Raw genomic sequence first — 18,119 nt, forward strand, 5'->3', positions numbered from 1 at the left:
ATTTACATATCTTTGGTATCTGTATATTTTTAATCCTTATATTTCCAAATTATTTTTGAAATTTATGCAAGATAGATGTATGTATTAGAATTTTTTTCATCTTTTTCTATATATTCTTTTTCCAAAAGTTTTTCGATAGCTGACTCTACTTCATTGACAGATATAATGCCTCTTTGTTTTAGTATATTTATACTTGTTTGAACTAATTCTGTATGATGACTTTTTTTTTTTGCTTTCATTATTCGAACAATTGTAGCTTGAATTTCAAAAGAACGGTCTTTTTGTATATTCTCATGAATAATTTTGTTTTCTTTTGACGTTTCTTTTAATTGAATTTGATTAATTTTAATTTTAAATAATTTTTCTGAAAATGCAAGATTAATTAAAAATAGATCTGTAGTATTTATGTCTTTTCCTTTAGAAGATTTCAAGAGTACTCTAACTTTTCCACAGGCCAGTGATTGCAATGTTCGAATCAACTCTTTGTCTTCTAAACCTGTAGATTTTTTTATTTCGTTGTATGACAATGTCTTGTTATCTGGTACATTATTGAATAAAAGCATGACTACTGCTTGAAACAATGTAACGTTTAGCTCTTTTTTTCCCTTTTAATAGTTAATTTTCTTAATAATATAGAAATGAATGGATGGATACTTTTGGAAAATTTGCTTTTACAACACAATGCCCTAAATTATGTCTCCACGTTAACTTCTTGTCTTTTTCTTTAGAAAAATAAAAGGATGAGAATGAATTCAAATCTTTTTCCATTTTTTCCGGTAAAATTACAGAAATATTGGGATAAGATGGCCAAAATGCTTGTGAAAGAATATTTACATACAAGTTCGAGACCGGTGGATTTTTTTGAGTTGATTTTGAGTTCTTATTTGATTAAAAAAAATATAATGAAATAAATAATATAAACCTTGTAGAATGCCATAAAATTTCTTGAAATATCTATATCTTTAAACATTCCTTCAAGTTTCTGCGTAAATCCAGATCCACATTCTAAAATATATAAAAATAATGAGACTTTTGGATTTAATAATAATGATACCTGTTTTAAGTTTTAGTAACATAGCTTTTTCTGCGTCGGTACTGGCAGTTTTGTTAAGTAATAATCGTTTAGCAAGATCTCTTTTATAAAATGCCTCAAAAATATCTTTTCCTAAACAAATAGTTATTTAAAACTAAAGTAATACAAAAAATATACCCTGTATAAATCTAAAAAGTTCTAATGTTTTATCCATCTCATTTCCAAGAGACTCTTCATCAAAAGACTTATTACCGGATCGCAACATATTATCAATATATTTAGCTAGCATTTCTGCACTGTTGTCAATAGAATTGTTGATAAAAAATTCGAAGCATTCTCGAAGTGTTTGAATAAATGATCCGTTTGATAAGAAACATTCAGAAATAATTGAATTCAAAGTAGAGTGAAATTTTAGAAGCGAAGGTATTATATTTGAATTATCTTTAGAATTCGATATTGAATTTTTGCATGTTTTCTTTTAAAGTTAGGTACAACCCAAATAAATGTTTTCTTACTTTGATATATTCTGCTAAATGGATTTTAATCAATTCCACTTTATTAACTAATTTTAGAAGTGTATATAAGTCTTTTAAAGATTTAGTATTTCCTTCAACCATCATTTTCTCAAATCCTGTATTGATTATGCATTCTGAGTGATTCTCTATCATTTGAATCTCAATTACACGAATAACTTTTGATTTTGTCTGTTCTGAAAAAAATTCTTTACAAAATTTTTCTTCCTTATTTAATATTTCTTTGATATGTGATAAATATTCTTCAGGATAGCTTTTTTCTATAAGTTCTAATGCTTTGTTATTATAATATATTTCTGTGGCCTGAATAAATTTTGGTTCAAATAGAGATCCATAAAGATTTAAAGAATTTATCATTTTTATCGATGATTGTAATAAATGAATATTAGGTGCTTTTTTAAAATCCATAGAATATGATCGTATAGATGCAATTATGGAAAAAAGGTCAAAAAAAAATGGTTCGTTAACGGATATATCCATAAAAAGATATTCACGAAATAAGCTTATACCGGTATCCCATATGGACGATAATCCTGGAGTAATAAGAAGAAATGTACGATCAAAATAAAAAAAAATATTTCTGATCGTCGAAATCTGCTCAATCCAAATTTCCCATCCTTTTTCAATAACAATTTTAACAATATCTCCTTCTGTCTCTATAAATGATGAAATTTTCTCCAAGACATTCAATAAAAGTAACTTTATAGATTCTTTTGACCTAGTTTCCAAAATTCGATAGCACTTTATTGCCCATGGATCTTCATTATTTGGTTGATTAAATGCTCGGCATAAATTTTCAACACCTTTATATAATTCTTGAAGACTCCATACAATCTTTTTTCTTTCAAATATACTTATAAGTGCCATGTCAAGCTTCTCAAGTACATCATTATAATACTTTTCTTGTGATTCTAATGACGTTTTTCGAAAGTTTTTAATCGTTAATTTTTTAAGAGTATTTTCTTCATCTAAAATATGTTTCTTTGGTGATCTTGTCAGATCAATCACTTCCTTAGAAACATCTATTTCTATATTCGTCTTATTATCTGAATTCCCAATCCTATCACATTCACTCCATTTAGAACCTCGAACTTTATGTTCCGTAATTGACATTATATTCTTCAGATTTGATTCTTTTCTTCTTTTTGTCTTTAGATGTTTGCAATCCTGTGGAATTCTCATTAAATCCTTCAAGTAAATTGTGCTCTTTTCTATAAAAATTAGACAATTTCCTTGAATTTGAAAGGCTTAAAGACAATTTATCTCATCTCTTAGTTGTCATGACAAACTCCATGACCTGGTTACCGTACCTAGGTACCTGTTGGCATGACAACCATACTAAAATTAGCTTTAATATCTATAAAAAATTAAATTATGGTTTTTACATTAAAATGTGTTATTTTTGTATAAAAAAGAGATGATTTTCTAATAAAAAATCATATTTAAGTGATTTCTTTAGGACTTTTTATGGAATCAATTAAAAATTTTCGAGTGATAAAAAATCTTAAGATTTTCATTAAAATGTTGGCATTGGTTCATTTGGTTAATGAGAAGATTTTCGAAATATATCCATGCTCAGGACCGTCTATGCTTCCTACGTTGAATGTCTATGGTGATTTTTTAGGTGTTGATAAGTGGAATGGAAAGAATGGAAGAGGTTGCCAAGTTGGAGATATTATTGTTGCAATTAAACCAGGTACGACAAATGTTCGAATTGCTAAACGAATTATTGGAATGGTATTTGAGGTGTTTTGTATATATTTGTATTAATATTTTGAAAATAGCCGGGGGATATTGTTTCTAAAGATCCTTTGGTTAATAGTCCAGAATTTATTAAAGTAGATTATATAATATTTGTTTATTGGTTTAAAATTTTTGATTTAGGTTCCAGAAGGACATGTATGGATAACGGGAGATAATTTGACACATTCTTTAGATAGTCGAAACTATGGACCTCTTCCTATGGCATTAATTAAAGGAAAAGTTGTTTGCAGAGTTCTTCCGAGTTTTAAATGGCTTAATAATGGACTTTCTTCGTCTTCGAAAGTTGCCAATTAAAATATATAATTTTGATCTTTGAAAGTATTGTTGTATAGTTGATTATAAATAGCATTATATAAATATATAGATAGGCATATCTAGTAATATATTTTTTTAAAAAATCATGACCTTTTAAGCATGGTTTTATATTGTGGTAATTGTGCGTCTGACATAACTTTGTCTACATGTTCATCCCAAACGCTACGCCAAAAATGAATCCCAACAATTTTTAAGTTATTTAAAGATGCAAATTGATTAACGTTAAAACAATTCCTTATAATATTATAATCATTTGAAATTTTTTTAACTTGTTCAAATACAAGTAATGTATAACGATGATATGGGCTGCCTTTTTGTGGATGTGGTGGAATATAAGAAGCTAAAATAGTTCCTTTGGAAGGTTGTACGGATGCATTTGTAGGAGAAATTGGAATGTTGGAACTAAAAATTGTTAATATTTATTTTTTTAAAGAAATTCATACATAAGCCAATGAAGATATATCTTAAAAGAATCTTTTTCTAGATCTGGGACATCTTTTAGATATATTAGCTTAATAATAAAACATAAAAAGGAAATTGACCCAAATCAAGTAAAATTATTGTGTAAAGTTCTTCTTTTCCTGAAAAAGAGTTAATCTCTATAACAGGAGCTAATGCTGAGATATTATTGGGGACAAATTTTCCTGGTTCAAGTTCTTCTTTTCCAAATCGAAGAAGGACCTCTACTGTAGGCTTAAATCGCTTATACGCATCTGGTATAACATACATCTGCTCTATACGCTGCATCAAAAGATGATATGGTTTTTTCATCCATTTTTGTTCTGCTAAATAGCGATAAACAGGAATAGACATATCCACTGAAAATAATATAAGTTTTTTCTTATTTTTCTTTAAAAATATTACCATCATTATGTTTAAATCTCCACCGTATTTCAGGATCATTAATGTCTGCTAATATTTCAAGTTGATTTAGATATTTTTTTAAATTTATAATTTGTTCTTCTGTATCTTTTGTAATAGAGTCTATAAAAAATATTAATTAATGAAAATAAGAAAAAAAACTACCTTTATTTTTTAGCATTTGTTCTATTTTTAATTTGATTTTCTTGATTTTTTTCTGTTTTTCTAAACGATCTGCTTCAATAACCTTTAAAGCTTCATCATATGCCTTATTAACGCCAAGTTTTGGTGAAAAATATGTTAGACGAGGATATTTTTTCTCTTTATTGCCATTTTCTATATCAAATACATGAGAATCCTGTTGTAATGATAATATTTGTGATTCATTTGATAAGGATTCATTAGATTTAGATGTTATATTTGCAATTTGTAGATAAAAATTAGGTTTTCTGTTTTGTATACGTTCTCTAGGGTGTTTTTTCAAGTAGTCTTTTGATAAAAAAGCAAAATGTCTTATATATATAAAGTTTCTATTTATTTTATAAAATGTATTGTAAATTTGTTGTAAAGAATGCCTCATTTCTTAAAGTTTCCCATAAAATCTTATGAAAGATGTAAAGGAATGCAATATATATTTCAGTTTATGATAGGTTTATTCTTTTTTTTAGAGAAAATATGATTCTATAGTTTTTTTAAAGTCGATAATTTTATGAAAATCAAAAAAATAAAAAAAATTATATGAATTAGAAAATATGTAATAAATAACAATGATATAGAGTGAGTCATGCATCATAATATATAGTTATTCTATTCTTGTTTTTTCTTCAAGCCATTCAAGTGCTTTGCGTTCAATAATAATTCTTTTTTTCATTAAAATATCTTTAACAGAAAGTTCCTTTACATTCCGAACAATACAATGAGCTCCTAAGCTTCCAGTTGAGTATTTAAAGTTTTTTCGATCGGCGTACATAATAAAAACAGTGCCGCCATTATTATTATTCCAACGATATGTCTTCATTATGCTTACCATGGCTTTTGCTTTATGTGTTGGTAATTCAAAAGTATGATTAATAACAATGATCTCTCCTTTATTATATCTAGCAGACAGCGCAGTTCTTATAGCCAAATAATAAATTTTACGCGGAAGTTTAGTAGAAAAATCACGAGGTTTAGGTGCATGTGCAAGACCCCCTAGAATTGTTTCAAAAAACGATTTTATATCTAAAGAAATAAACCCCCTCTTATAGAAGGAGAGCGAATATCTCCAAGACGTGCTCTACCAGTCCCTTTTTGTGGTCGAATTTTTCGATTTGAACCACGAACATCTGATCTATTTTTCTTGCATGCTGTTCCTTGTCTTCGTTTATTCGCTTCATAAACCACTGCACGATGAAGAATGTCTCTTCTAAGAGGAAGATTCAGAAAATTTGATGGAAATTTTTGAAATCGTACAGGCTTCATATTTGGGAAAGAATAAAGTGTCGTAAGAACTTGAGAAAATGCTTCTAAAATGCAAGTAAAAAACCTTTTACCTCTCTAATATAATTCATATACCATATTTTATTGGAATAAGATCTGTTGATTGAGTTTTTGTGCTGTATAATTGGATATTTAGTTCTTGTATCTAAAAATCAAAAAATAAGTCATTTTTTTTTAAAAAAAAATGCTTCAAATTCCAGAAATACCCTTATATATATCCTTCTATTAAGTAAGTTGATTAATTCTTTCGAATTCCTCATACTATAACCCTTTATATCACTTTTTTTCTGCTACTTTTTTATATAAAAAGGCTGAGGTCTCGAGATTTTATAGAGCTTCAACCTCAAAAAAAAAACAAAGTCTATATTTTTCTTAAGTATGTTCAATTGAATGAAAACAACAGTTTTTTCGTCTAAAACTAATTCATTTTCCTTTAAGTTTATGATTAACTTCTTGGTTTTTACAAGGAAATTTTCTAGGGTAATTATAATATCTAATATTGTGATTGATGATTTAAAGTTAATGAGGCAAAAATGAATTTCCCTATGATAGAAACTGAATCTAATGTATTGGATTGCGTTAACTTTATGTTTTATTTATTTATTTATTTGTAGAAAGAAGTTTTATTTGACAGTTATTTTGGGTTAAGAATGATTACATTGAATAGACCGAAAAAATTGAATGCATTAAATATGATAATGACAAAAAATATCTATGAAAAGCTTATTGTTTGAATGTTTTTTGTGCTTGAATAGCATTATTGATTTTTTAAAGGAATGGAAGCGATCTTCTTTGGCTAAGATTATTTTGCTTCGAGGAATTAATAATAGGGCATTGTCAGCAGGAGGGGATGTAGTAGGTTGGGTTATGAATGATGTGTAAATTATTTTTAGATTAAGTTTTTAGCTATTGCAGAATTATGTCGATTGGATATGGAAAAAGGGTATAAAATGGCGATGGAATATTTTGAATTGGAATATCGTCTTGATTATCTTATTGCTACTTTTAAGGAAAAACCATATGTTTCTTTGATGGATGGCATTACAAGTATACATTTTTTTATATTTAGAATAATAAGTTTTGATATATATTAGTGGGTGGAGGAGCGGGTTTATCTGTTCATGCACCATTTAGGGTTGCAACTGAAAATACTGTTTTCGCAATGCCAGAAACAGATATTGGCTTTTTTCCTGATGCTGGGTTGTCTTTTTTTTTGTCTCGTATGGATGGTGAAGTTGGAAAATATCTTGGAATGACAAGTGAACGTCTTTACGGTTTTGATACGTTGTAATTTTTTCAAACATAAGGTAGAATTTTTCTTTAATTCATCTAGGATATCAGGAATTGCTACTCATTATGTTCCTTCCGAACGATTAGATTCTCTTATTGCGAGATTATCTGAGCTAGATACGAATGATTGTAGTAGTAAAGATTATTTCAATGTTGTAGATAGAGCAATTGATGAATTTTCTGGTGAACCTCCTAGAAATTATAAGTATAGGCTTGGAGGAGAGACACGTGAAGCAATCGACAGGTAATTTTTTGATTTATTGATGGAATATGAATGAATATATGAAAAGATGTTTTAAGTATAAAAAAATCGAAAATGTCTTTAAGGCATTGAAAAAGGAGGGGACAGAATGGGCGAATTCTACTATCGACACTCTTAATAGGCGGTCTCCTACTAGTATTAAAGTTGCTTTACGAGAAATTCAAGAAGCAAAGAAATGGAATATTTTACAGGCTTTCAATAATGAGCTTAATATAACTAGTTATCTTTTAGTATTTTATTGTTTGTTTGGTTATTATTTATTAATGAATTTTTAGAAAACGCATGATTTTATTGAAGGTATTGAAGCAAAGTTGGTTAAAAAGCCTTCAGTTAAACCTGTATGGAAGCCTTCAATAATTTCTGAAGTTTCCGACAAACTGGTTGATACTTTTTTTAAAAGTTGTAAAGACTCTCCTCAGTTAAATATATCTGGTGATCTTATTTCCGTTCAATATCAAGATTATCCATATAATTATGGTTTACCAACAGAAATTGATCTTGAAAAAAGTATCCGGAATTGTATTAGTAATAATGTTCCTGTAAATTCTATTAGAGATGTGGTCTTTGATATATTTTTTAAAGTATCTCCAAATAAACCGGGACTTAGTATAAAACTCGATGACATTCTTTTTCGAAAACGATTTGGACAATTAAGCAATTAACAGGTTTAATCGCTTTTGTTTGATCCTTCACTCTGTTTCATTGATTTATATATATATACTTCTCAATTAATGCTAAGTATCGATTTTTTATTTGAATTTATTAAAAATTCGTTTTCAAATAAATTGAGATGTAATCTTATTGTTAATTTAATCTAGAACTTTAATATTTCTGATATTCATGAATATTCGTTTTGTGATTATTATTATAAAGAACTGTATTGTATTAGTTCTTTTACGTGGATTATTTTTTAGAACAATTGTTATTAAAATAATCACAAAAGAATGTAAAATATGGTTTGTGGATGATTTTTTACAAATATACAGAAGTTTTAATAAGTAGTAATGTTTTAACGATAAAATTAGAGTTATTTAAATCTTATTTTTTTTGTCTTAGTATATATTTTTGAAAATGTAAATATATAAATATATAATCTGAAAATAACTAGCATTTTATAATATTTCCAGGAAGGATCTTGTTAAATATATATAAATAAATTCAATTGATTTATTTGTAATCCTTCTACTGTTGATGTTTATATCTGTTTTTTGATTCTGTTACATCGATATAAATAAAAACTCTCATTTTGATCAATTAAAAAGTAATGAAAACATCGCTTTGGATAACAATTCATAAGTTCCCTTATCTATGTATTTTTTGTTTGTATGATTAAGTATTTATGATATGAAATATGAATACTGACTAAATATCTATAGATTTTAAGGTTCATTATTCCGATGCCTTCCTTTATTAAAGCTAGCTATTTTCTTCTACAGAAATCTTTTGAATTCTTTTTCAATTATATGAATATAATGTGGAGTTTATTTAGGTTGTAGTCTTTTTTTAGAAATACAACAAAGTATTTCAATATAAATTCCCTTTTTTCGTTTCTGCCTTTATATTTTCTATTACCTCGTCAATTATTACTGGTCATGTATCTTATAATTGTTAATTTTTTCTTTTTTATTTTTTTTTCAAATTTACCTTATTATAAATACCAAAATCTATTTGAATATCTTTAGAAAATTCATATAATAAATTCCATATATCTTTTGATGTATACGGCTCGTTCTTTTTTATTTGATTCTATTAGTAACCTTTTTTTATATCTTTATTAAAACCTCAATAATTTCAATCCATAGATCAAGATGTATAAATATTCCTTTCAATAATAGTTTCTAATATTCAACCGCAATTTTCGCTGCTACGTATTTAAATAAATCTTGATTGATACTTTTATATTTTTCCCCCACATAAACGTTTACATCCCAGAACTCGTGCAAATGTATATGTAAATTTATAGATTTTATTTTAGAGTTCCTCATCATTATCAATCGATCTTTATAAAGATCTTATTGTATTTTGTATTTGTTTTAATGAATTATATCTACCTTAAAATAATCTGTTATAATCTATTATAAAACGTTAAAATACACTTACCTAAGACGTTTCCATCTTTTAACAAATCCTTGACGAGTAAATATATCAAGAGATGGTGAGTCTAGTAAATATACAAGTGCTAATGTCGTCAATTTTTTTATATTAAGCCTGAAGTCATGATATAATCAAATTGAACCATTAATTTCAATAAAATCAACATCATCTATAATTTTCAATAATTTTTTATGTATAATATTAAGCGCCTTTATAATTATTAAAAAATGTATCAGAAGTATTTGTCATTAAAATTTAAATATTTCGTAACTAAGTTGTATATCTTAAATAAAATTCTTAGTCAATTATTTTTTTTCTTTAGAATATTATAATTTTTTTTTAAATATTTTAACTTAGAATTTTTTTATTATTTATATATACGTTTATTCTTTATTCCTGATATACTCTTAAAATTTTCTTTTTTTCCGTACAGTGTTGACATTTCTCTGGGTACGCTTTTATTGTTAAAAATGACACTTTATTATTCTCTTGGTAGACTTTTTTATTATTATTCTTTTATTAAAAAAAATCGTTTAGTTTTTACACTTTTAGTGATTCAAATGGTTTTATTTTGTTTTTTAATCCTACCATTACCTAAACGTTTAAAACGTCGTCTTTTTACCTTTATTTCTACATCATGGTTTATTGCAAAAATTCGTTATATTTCAAAGGTATTTGGGTTTTATTATTTTTCAATTAATGAAGAAATGATTTTATTTCGAGATTATATTTATCTTTATTTTGGTGTTGTTTTTTGACTCAGTAAATCGGGTGTTTCGTACAGTTGAAGAAGCTAAATTGGGGACTTCTGGGTCATTACGAGATGCTTATCGAAGTGATATACAAGCAAGGAAGTTTTATTCACAAAGGAATATGTATCTTTGTGGTTTTACACTTTTTCTTAGTCTGTAAAGAAATTATGATTTTTATTATGTTTTAATAATGATTGGATTTTTTAATGTACAGGATTATTGATCGAGTTTATGCTTTAACATTACAAGTATTAAAGTATGAAGAATTGGTTAATACAATTAAGACACAATCAGATGAACATGTTAAATCGAAGGCATTGGTGGAGGAAATTACAGAATTGAAGAAAAGAATTGTTGAAAAAGATAAAGAATTCCATGAACTTTCTGAAAGATATAGTAGGGAAACGAAAACGAATGAATCTAAAAAAAATATGTGAATATAGTTGTATTTTTTTATAGTATTATATATATTGAAAACAATAGTGTTTAACATGCTAATGAGTTTTTATTTTATTAATTCTTTAGTTTTTTCATTTTTACACTTGACATGAAATAGTTGAAAGATTAAAATCTTTAATATCAAAATTTATTTTTTGATCAAAGTCATCAATCATTGCTTGAAAATCTTTTTGTAAGTTTAAAATGCCGTTCATCCAATCCGGGGTTATAGAATTATCATAGGTGGATTTTTGAGAATGAGAAAATAATGATTCTTTGTTAAAAGATATTTTTCTGACATCGTTCCTAATTCCTTTGCAAGTTGAACTCTTATATGTATAAAATATTTCTTGAGAAAGAAAACTTTCTGTAGATCTCTGAGATAAACTTAGTAAAGATGGACTTGAATCTATAGAAATAGTTGAAGCTATGAAATTTTGCTTCAAAGGAAGAGATGGAATGATAAATTCATTGTCAGAAAACTCATTTTTATCTGAAGATGTATCAGGATGTTTAGTTTTGTTCTGTTTTTGTATCAATTTCCATACTTGAAGATGTTCAATGCCTTTATTGAAATCCCCTTCAATCTTTTTTGGCTCTATGACGTCAGTAGATACTTTTAAATAATTTAAATCAGTATCATCATCTGAATCTTTATTAGACCATAATTCAGATAAACTAGTGTTATTCGTTTCATTATTATATGTTTTGTGTGAATGACCTAAATTCACAACAGTAATTGTTGTATTGTCAGACATATATGTATTAAATGTATCTGTGGAATAAAAAAAATCGTTCTTCAAATTTTGAAATGGGTTTCCGTGTTTATCTGTCATGTTGCATGAACCTTTGAACAACTTTCGAGATTTTAAATCATTATCTTGCATTTGATATTTTCTTGAGGATGACATAATTGTTTCTAATGTTTCGGAAGAACTGCGAAAGGTCTTTTTTTGATGAAGATATTCATATTCTTTCTGATTTTGTATAAACATATTGTTTCTAAAAAATTTTATAGGCAATGTAGAAAAGTGATTTATTTTTTTTGTAATATTATTATAGCTTTCCTTTTTTGTGCCATTTGATTTTTTAGTTGTTAGGTTCGATGAAACATCTAAATCGGTTTTATTGTTAATAGATACTAATAACGTAACTGTCTTTATTTTGTTCTTCTTGAAACTCTTTTGAACTTCTGATTCAAGAAAATCCCATATTATTTTATCATTTTTTTTCATTTTTGTTATTTTTTTATTCATTTTATCATCTATTTGTATAGATTGAATAATAAAGCTATCAATTGTCTTATTGGATTCCTTATTTTCATGGAAAAGACTAAAAGGATGTTTTTCAAATGAAATTTCACATTCACAATTTGGATTAAGCATAGCAGTAGATGGATAAACCGTATAATGATCTGATGCTGTTGTAGTTTGAAGATTAAATGCCACTTTATGTTTAAGTGATAGATTCTTAACAGAAATACATGTCTTTGAGATCCTGTCTTGGTACTCTTCGAAGCAAAGTGTATGTTTAGAAAGTCTTAATGTCATAATGATTTGTAATGATAGAAATGTAATGTATCTTAATAGAAAATTTATCTAATTTCTAAATAGCTTAGAAAATATAAAAAGGTGTCATCTCTTCGGGTATTTATATCTTTTTAATATGCAATTTTCATCAAAATTAATTATTTTTATGTGCATTTTTATAATAGAGGTCTGGTACTTAAAAAATCTCTATGCGAAATTTAATTGATAGTCCAAAATTTGAAAATGAATGAAATGATATTATAAATAGATAAATACATTTTTAAAAGTAATAGTATGTATTTAGTGCATTTTTTTTGTCTTATTTTGTTTTTTTTTTTAGGAGATATGTTTCTCATGATACTTGAATTAAATGGTTAAGAAAAAAAATGAATGAAATGTTTAATAAAAGCGAAGAACATGGAGAAAATGGGGATTTAAATGCAAATACTGTTGATTTTTCTTTAGAAAAAACAGTTAAAAACCGAAAAAGACTGAGAGGTCAGAATAAAAATAGAAAAATTGTTATAGAAAAAGAATTAAAGCAATTATGTCCCCGTATTTCTATTGATAAACCATGTGAATATGGTGATACGTATGTATCAATGTTTTTTTTTTTTAATTTTATTTTTTATAGTTGTAAATTTATGCATTCTATTGAAGATTATTTAAATGAGAAACCACAAGATATTGGTAATATTTGCTGTGTTTTTAATTCTAGAGGATGGTGTAGATCTGGGTGGAAATGTCGATGGTTAGGTGGGCATTTATTGAAACCTACTTCAGATGTTAAAACTTGGAGTTTAATTACAGATAATAATGTGTGATGCTTTGTAATGAAATGGTTCATGTTTAATATAACATTAGAAGATGGAAATGCATAAAAATGATGATATTAATTATGTTTCAGCGGATATTCGAAAGTTACTTTCACGTAAATTGTATTTAACACCTAAATCAGATAGTTATTTAGCTTTTTTGGATGGAAATCCTTATATAAATCGTTTTAATAACAAAGAATTTGAAAATATTGAAAAGGATTTTCCTATGAGGATTATGGAGAAAAAAAAAGTCATTATTTCTTTTGTTTTATGATATATTTGACAATAATAGATATGTTGGAAAGGCAGAAAGATTCTTGCACCTTTAACTACAGTTGGTAATGTTCCTTTTAGACGTATTTGTAGTTCTTTTGGTGCAGATGTAACTTTTTCTGAAATGATTGTTTCTCTTCCATTGTTACAGGGCTTAAAATCTGAATGGGCTTTGCCACGTGCACATATTTCAGAACGATCGAATTTAAGGAATGGGAGAAGAGGACTTTTTGGTTTACAAATATGTGGAAGTAAGCTTTGGCAATCTGTTAAAACTGCAGAGGTTTTGGCAGATGTTTGCAATGGAATTGATTTTATCGACTTAAATTGTGGATGTCCAATTGATTTGATTTATAAACAGGTAAATCAATTACTTCTGAAATGTCGATATTAAATATTGAAAGGGTGCTGGTTCTGCTTTATTAGATTCTCAAACAAAGATGATTAAAATGCTTGAAGGCATGGCCTATGTATCTAATTCAATACCAATTACTACAAAAATTCGAATAGGGACAAAAGATAGTAAACCAGTAGCTCTCAAGCTTATTGCGAGACTGAGAAATGAACTTAATTTGAGTGCTGTTATATTGCATGGACGATCCAGACAACAACGTTATACTAAAAAAGCAGACTGGCAATACATTCGCCAATGTGCTTCTATGATAAATGCAATGAGAGATTATGATGCGTATAATGAAGATTCTAAAAAAAATGCAGAGACAGGAGACGTATGTTCTATGGCATTTATTGGGTATTTTGCTGTATTTTTAAATATTAAATTTAACAATTTTAAGTAATGGCGATATATATAGTTGGGAAGATTGGCATGCTGCTATGATGTCTGGCGTAGATACGGCTATGGTGGCTCGAGGTGCCTTAATAAAACCGTATTTTTAATTTAATTCTTTGTTTTATTGATTAATATTTTTAAAGCTGGATATTTGAGGAAATTGATTCCAAACAATACATAGATAAATCCTCAACTGAAAGATTAGATATACTTAAGGATTTTTGTGAATACGGTCTTGATTACTGGGTATTATTAATTCATCTCTGTTTTGTATATTTGTTTTGATAATTCTTTTACATAGGGTTCAGATGAGCTTGGTGTTAATACAACACGGCGTTTTCTATGTGAACTTCTTTCATTTTTTCATCGGTAAAAATTTTATATATATAATAAATTTCTATTTACTAATTTTAATAAAGTTATGTACCAATAACTATGTTAGAAGTGCTTCCTCCAAATATTCAAGATCGACCTCCACTTTGGAAAGGTCGTAATGAAATGGAAACACTTTTAGCTAGTGGAAATTCTAAAGATTGGGTTAAAATAAGGTAATTTTGCTTTTTATTTTTAGTTTATTGATAACAATTGATAGTGAAATGTTTTTAGGTAAAGTAAAAGATAATACTTTTAATTTTATTCCCAAACATAAAAGTAATTCTTATGAAATAGAAACTGAAGGCTAGCTTTAAAATATATAAAAATATTATATATTTAATATTTTAAATATTTCCTGTTTTTTTTCTAAAACAGTATTTTTTAAAAACATTTAATAATATATTTATTTTTCATTTTTTTTACTTTACAATAATTTATATTAAAATAACCATATTAAAATTCCTTATTTATTACTTTAAAATATACTTTCATTCTTTATCTAATTGATTCTTAATTCATTTTTCTTGCTTAATCTTAATATATAATAGATTCTTTCACATTATATTTAATTATTTCTAACTTAATGCAGGATAGCTCGTTTTTCTCGGAGATATCTATAACGATCCATTTTTCCATATTTATTATTTGGTTAGAAACATTTCTATATTTTTATACTTTAATATCAATTAAAAATCCTTGCATTACACATTTTATATATATGTTTTTTTTTTGTATTTTTTCTTTACGTTTATATTTATATATAACTTATTTTATGCTTTCATAATTAAATTTATATTTATTATCTTATTAAAAGATACCAAAACTCATAAAATAAAGATCATTATCTGAAATCTTTATCTTGTTTATGTTTATATATATATATATCTTTTTTTTTTGTAAATATTTATCTTAGTATATGTTTCATCCCTCCTACCATTCATTTTTTAATATTGTTATTTACACTAAGTCCGTGAACCTTAACTATTTTTTATACATTTTATTATGGAAGTTTTCTTTTTGAGTATATAGTTATTTTAATATTATACCATTTTAAGCCATAGACTAACCCTTCCGCTCATATTTTAAATAGGGTTTTTCCGCAGGCTTCACTAAGGGGACCCGTGACGGGTCGAGGCGTTGGGTTAAAAGACCCAGGACAGCATACTCAAAACAGTTGGTGACCTATTTGAACCGGCAGAACAGCTCGGAATAAAGCAGGGGCAGTGGATTGGAGGTGTTGAAGCAGCGCGGCAAAAATTGGTGAGCGCGGATCTGCTCTTGTAAAGGGTATCTCTGTTTTTAATAAAAAAAAAAGCAGCATGCAAAGCCCGGAGATACGACGGGAACGGGTATCAACAGACGGGTCTCATGTGTCATGGAAACATGGAAATTTGCTATCAAACAGTTTACAAGGACAAAGTTTTTTAGGGTCTGGAGGGTAAGATAGAGTTTTATTAGAAAAGGAAATGAATAATGGAGGGTTTTGATAGAAATTCAATGGATACAGATGAGGGGTTAGGGTGTGAAGAATATCTATGCCCAAGACTTGAGATTTCTTTTTGTAAGGATTTTAATTGTTGTGGTGTCGTACTGCGTGATCTTCACGATCTATGTCGGCATTATGAAGAAGCACATGTACGATTAGAAGAAGGGTTATTTGTTTCATCGGGAGTACGGTTTGCAAATTCAGCATTTGCGTGTCGTACAGAATGGGATGGTAAGCCTAGGTTGGATATGTACGAGTCGTTAAATGGGGATATGGATTTGGATCAGGAATTTGCTTTTGATCATCTTTTTCAGTCTTTATCGGATTCTGATAGGCAAGGGCAAAGTTTGGCCCCGTTGTCTGTATCTACTCGGGATTTTTTACTTTCCTCATCGAATATTTCGACCCCATCTTCATCAATGCCCTCAACGCCTACATTTGATTCTTCACAAGAATTTCTTGTATTAGATATGGATGATACAGAGACGGTTGTTTTGAATGGTTCATCTTTGTTGGCGGAAGAATGGGTAAAACAGCAGATGGTAAAGAAACAGTGCCAGCATGGTGTATCTCTTTCGGATACAGAGTCTCGAGGTACAATTGATTCTCCTGGGTCTAATTTCGTTGTTGTTGATAAGCCGTATAAATGTCCCGTAATGGGTTGTGATAAGGCTTATAAAAATCAAAATGGTTTAAAATATCATAAACTTCATGGGCATTGCACTGCATCTGTAATGCTTCAAGATACTACAATTCCTGCTTCGTTTTCAGATGAAATCGTGGCTTCAAGTCCTAAAGGAAATCCTGTTCTTGAAAATAAGCCGTATAAATGTGAATTATGTAATAAAAGATACAAAAATCTTAATGGGTTAAAATATCATAAGGCTCATTCGCATCAGCAAATTAGTATGGCACAAGTTCAGAGAGAGGTTTTAATGCAAGGTTGGTAGTTATGAGGGGTTTTGTTGTAGGTGTGTTTTTTTTGGATTGCATTTTTTCTTTTTGAGTTTTATGTTTGGCGATTGTGTTTTGGGTTTATCCTTAATACGAGGTTTTTAATATATCTCTGTCTGATATATGTCTTGATGGACGGTCCATTGGTTTCAATATAAAGTAGAATCTGGATTTAAAAGGGCTTGATATTAAAAGATTTTATTCATATTTTTATCTTCTATTTTTTTTACAGTTATTTTATTTTTAAAGCCTTTGAGATGACATTATTAGGGTAAATGGGTTTCAAGTGTTAGGGTACATAAGTCGATTCTTAATGTTTTAATTTTTATAAATCGTCAGGTGTAATATTTTTTATATTTATTATACTTGAATCGCATTTTTATTTGGGTTTTTTACCATTTAGTTAATAGATTTAAGTATGATCATAATATATTGTTTTTTTTTACAATTTTTCATTATTTTTCATTTCGCTTTTTGTATATTATTTTCTTAACACTGATATTGGCTTTCTAAATATATATATTGTTTATATATATCTATTATATGTATTATATATTATATATTTTCTCTATATTTTTGCTGTTTTAAATCAATTTCATGACTTTTGACTATTTATATATTATATTTTTTCAACTATTTGTTTATCGCCCCTTGTAATCGATATATATTAGAAAAAAATCAGGTAAAGCGGTTATATATAGCTTTAAATGACAAGTAGATACACATATAGGAAGCTTTAGTTGAATATAACTCTTTTTTGGGGCGGTTTTGAACTGATTATAAGTCTTATTTGAACATAATATTGGATATTTTTTAATTGTTATTTAATATTTTTTTAATATTTCTATTATTGAAGATTATCAAGGAAATTTTATAGACGTGTTACATTTTTGTTGGAGGAGAAAGGTGTTTTTTGAGTTTTGAGTTATATTTTCTAAGAAAATTGGCGAAAATTTTCTTAGAAAACAAACCCTTTTTTGATAAATTAGACTATTAAAAAGGGTTTTTAAAGGACAAAGGATAGAGTCTAATCAGAAAAAATATTAGTTTTTGTTTCTTCAATTAATATTTGA

At 27.4% G+C, this 18,119-nt stretch overlaps 11 protein-coding genes across 11 annotated transcripts; 6 read left to right on the top strand and 5 right to left on the bottom strand.

The window, feature by feature from the left end:
- Nucleotides 1-62: 62 nt before the first annotated feature.
- PNEG_01020 (hypothetical protein) lies at nt 63-2,748 on the bottom strand (the record flags this gene model as incomplete). Its single annotated transcript, XM_007874742.1, has 6 exons — nt 63-605; nt 655-879; nt 923-1,005; nt 1,055-1,165; nt 1,211-1,508; nt 1,549-2,748. 6 exons carry the CDS (start codon nt 2,746-2,748, stop codon nt 63-65), a joined length of 2,460 nt encoding a protein of 819 aa, XP_007872933.1.
- A 285-nt stretch (nt 2,749-3,033) lies between these two features.
- Nucleotides 3,034-3,624, top strand: PNEG_01021 (hypothetical protein; the record flags this gene model as incomplete). The annotated part of the gene is made up of 3 exons (XM_007874743.1): nt 3,034-3,303; nt 3,351-3,404; nt 3,451-3,624. 3 exons carry the CDS (start codon nt 3,034-3,036, stop codon nt 3,622-3,624), a joined length of 498 nt encoding a protein of 165 aa, XP_007872934.1.
- Nucleotides 3,625-3,696: 72 nt separating this feature from the next.
- PNEG_01022 (hypothetical protein) lies at nt 3,697-5,166 on the bottom strand. The gene is made up of 5 exons (XM_007874744.1): nt 4,672-5,166; nt 4,510-4,629; nt 4,188-4,463; nt 4,089-4,140; nt 3,697-4,047 (listed from the first exon to the last, which is right to left on the bottom strand). Exons 1-5 carry the CDS (start codon nt 5,084-5,086, stop codon nt 3,729-3,731), a joined length of 1,182 nt encoding a protein of 393 aa, XP_007872935.1. The 5' UTR covers nt 5,087-5,166; the 3' UTR covers nt 3,697-3,728.
- A 142-nt stretch (nt 5,167-5,308) lies between these two features.
- PNEG_01023 (50S ribosomal protein L4) lies at nt 5,309-6,245 on the bottom strand (the record flags this gene model as incomplete). The annotated part of the gene is made up of 4 exons (XM_007874745.1): nt 5,309-5,697; nt 5,742-6,011; nt 6,061-6,130; nt 6,192-6,245. The coding sequence occupies 4 exons, from the start codon at nt 6,243-6,245 to the stop codon at nt 5,309-5,311; spliced, it is 783 nt and encodes a 260-aa protein (XP_007872936.1).
- Nucleotides 6,246-6,375: 130 nt separating this feature from the next.
- On the top strand, nt 6,376-8,199 carry PNEG_01024 (hypothetical protein; the record flags this gene model as incomplete). The annotated part of the gene is made up of 9 exons (XM_007874746.1): nt 6,376-6,465; nt 6,513-6,551; nt 6,600-6,713; nt 6,760-6,844; nt 6,892-7,032; nt 7,080-7,272; nt 7,319-7,519; nt 7,566-7,767; nt 7,813-8,199. The coding sequence occupies 9 exons, from the start codon at nt 6,376-6,378 to the stop codon at nt 8,197-8,199; spliced, it is 1,452 nt and encodes a 483-aa protein (XP_007872937.1).
- A 69-nt stretch (nt 8,200-8,268) lies between these two features.
- PNEG_04268 (hypothetical protein) lies at nt 8,269-8,622 on the top strand (the record flags this gene model as incomplete). Its single annotated transcript, XM_019757791.1, is given in 4 exon segments — nt 8,269-8,340; nt 8,356-8,414; nt 8,452-8,525; nt 8,594-8,622. The coding sequence occupies 4 exon segments, from the start codon at nt 8,269-8,271 to the stop codon at nt 8,620-8,622; spliced, it is 234 nt and encodes a 77-aa protein (XP_019613400.1).
- Nucleotides 8,462-9,522, bottom strand: PNEG_03604 (hypothetical protein; the record flags this gene model as incomplete). Its single annotated transcript, XM_007874826.1, has 5 exons — nt 8,462-9,091; nt 9,125-9,135; nt 9,182-9,283; nt 9,319-9,359; nt 9,432-9,522. 5 exons carry the CDS (start codon nt 9,520-9,522, stop codon nt 9,019-9,021), a joined length of 318 nt encoding a protein of 105 aa, XP_007873017.1. The 3' UTR covers nt 8,462-9,018.
- Nucleotides 9,523-10,041: 519 nt separating this feature from the next.
- On the top strand, nt 10,042-10,820 carry PNEG_01025 (hypothetical protein; the record flags this gene model as incomplete). Its single annotated transcript, XM_007874747.1, has 4 exons — nt 10,042-10,123; nt 10,169-10,302; nt 10,355-10,539; nt 10,598-10,820. Exons 1-4 carry the CDS (start codon nt 10,102-10,104, stop codon nt 10,818-10,820), a joined length of 564 nt encoding a protein of 187 aa, XP_007872938.1. The 5' UTR covers nt 10,042-10,101.
- Nucleotides 10,821-10,919: 99 nt separating this feature from the next.
- Nucleotides 10,920-12,525, bottom strand: PNEG_01026 (hypothetical protein; the record flags this gene model as incomplete). The annotated part of the gene is made up of 1 exon (XM_007874748.1): nt 10,920-12,525. The coding sequence occupies exon 1, from the start codon at nt 12,369-12,371 to the stop codon at nt 10,920-10,922; it is 1,452 nt and encodes a 483-aa protein (XP_007872939.1). The 5' UTR covers nt 12,372-12,525.
- Nucleotides 12,526-12,736: 211 nt separating this feature from the next.
- PNEG_01027 (hypothetical protein) lies at nt 12,737-14,914 on the top strand (the record flags this gene model as incomplete). Its single annotated transcript, XM_007874749.2, has 10 exons — nt 12,737-12,942; nt 12,985-13,168; nt 13,215-13,418; nt 13,461-13,802; nt 13,846-14,192; nt 14,236-14,328; nt 14,375-14,477; nt 14,533-14,600; nt 14,651-14,779; nt 14,824-14,914. The coding sequence occupies 10 exons, from the start codon at nt 12,737-12,739 to the stop codon at nt 14,912-14,914; spliced, it is 1,767 nt and encodes a 588-aa protein (XP_007872940.1).
- Nucleotides 14,915-15,925: 1,011 nt separating this feature from the next.
- Nucleotides 15,926-17,065, top strand: PNEG_01028 (hypothetical protein; the record flags this gene model as incomplete). The annotated part of the gene is made up of 2 exons (XM_007874750.1): nt 15,926-16,044; nt 16,097-17,065. The coding sequence occupies 2 exons, from the start codon at nt 15,926-15,928 to the stop codon at nt 17,040-17,042; spliced, it is 1,065 nt and encodes a 354-aa protein (XP_007872941.1). The 3' UTR covers nt 17,043-17,065.
- Between the last annotated feature and the right edge of the window lie 1,054 nt (nt 17,066-18,119).

The sequence above is a fragment of the Pneumocystis murina genome, assembly GCF_000349005.2.
Source record: "Pneumocystis murina B123 chromosome Unknown supercont1.3, whole genome shotgun sequence".
Classification (NCBI taxonomy): Eukaryota; Fungi; Ascomycota; class Pneumocystomycetes; order Pneumocystales; family Pneumocystaceae; genus Pneumocystis; species Pneumocystis murina.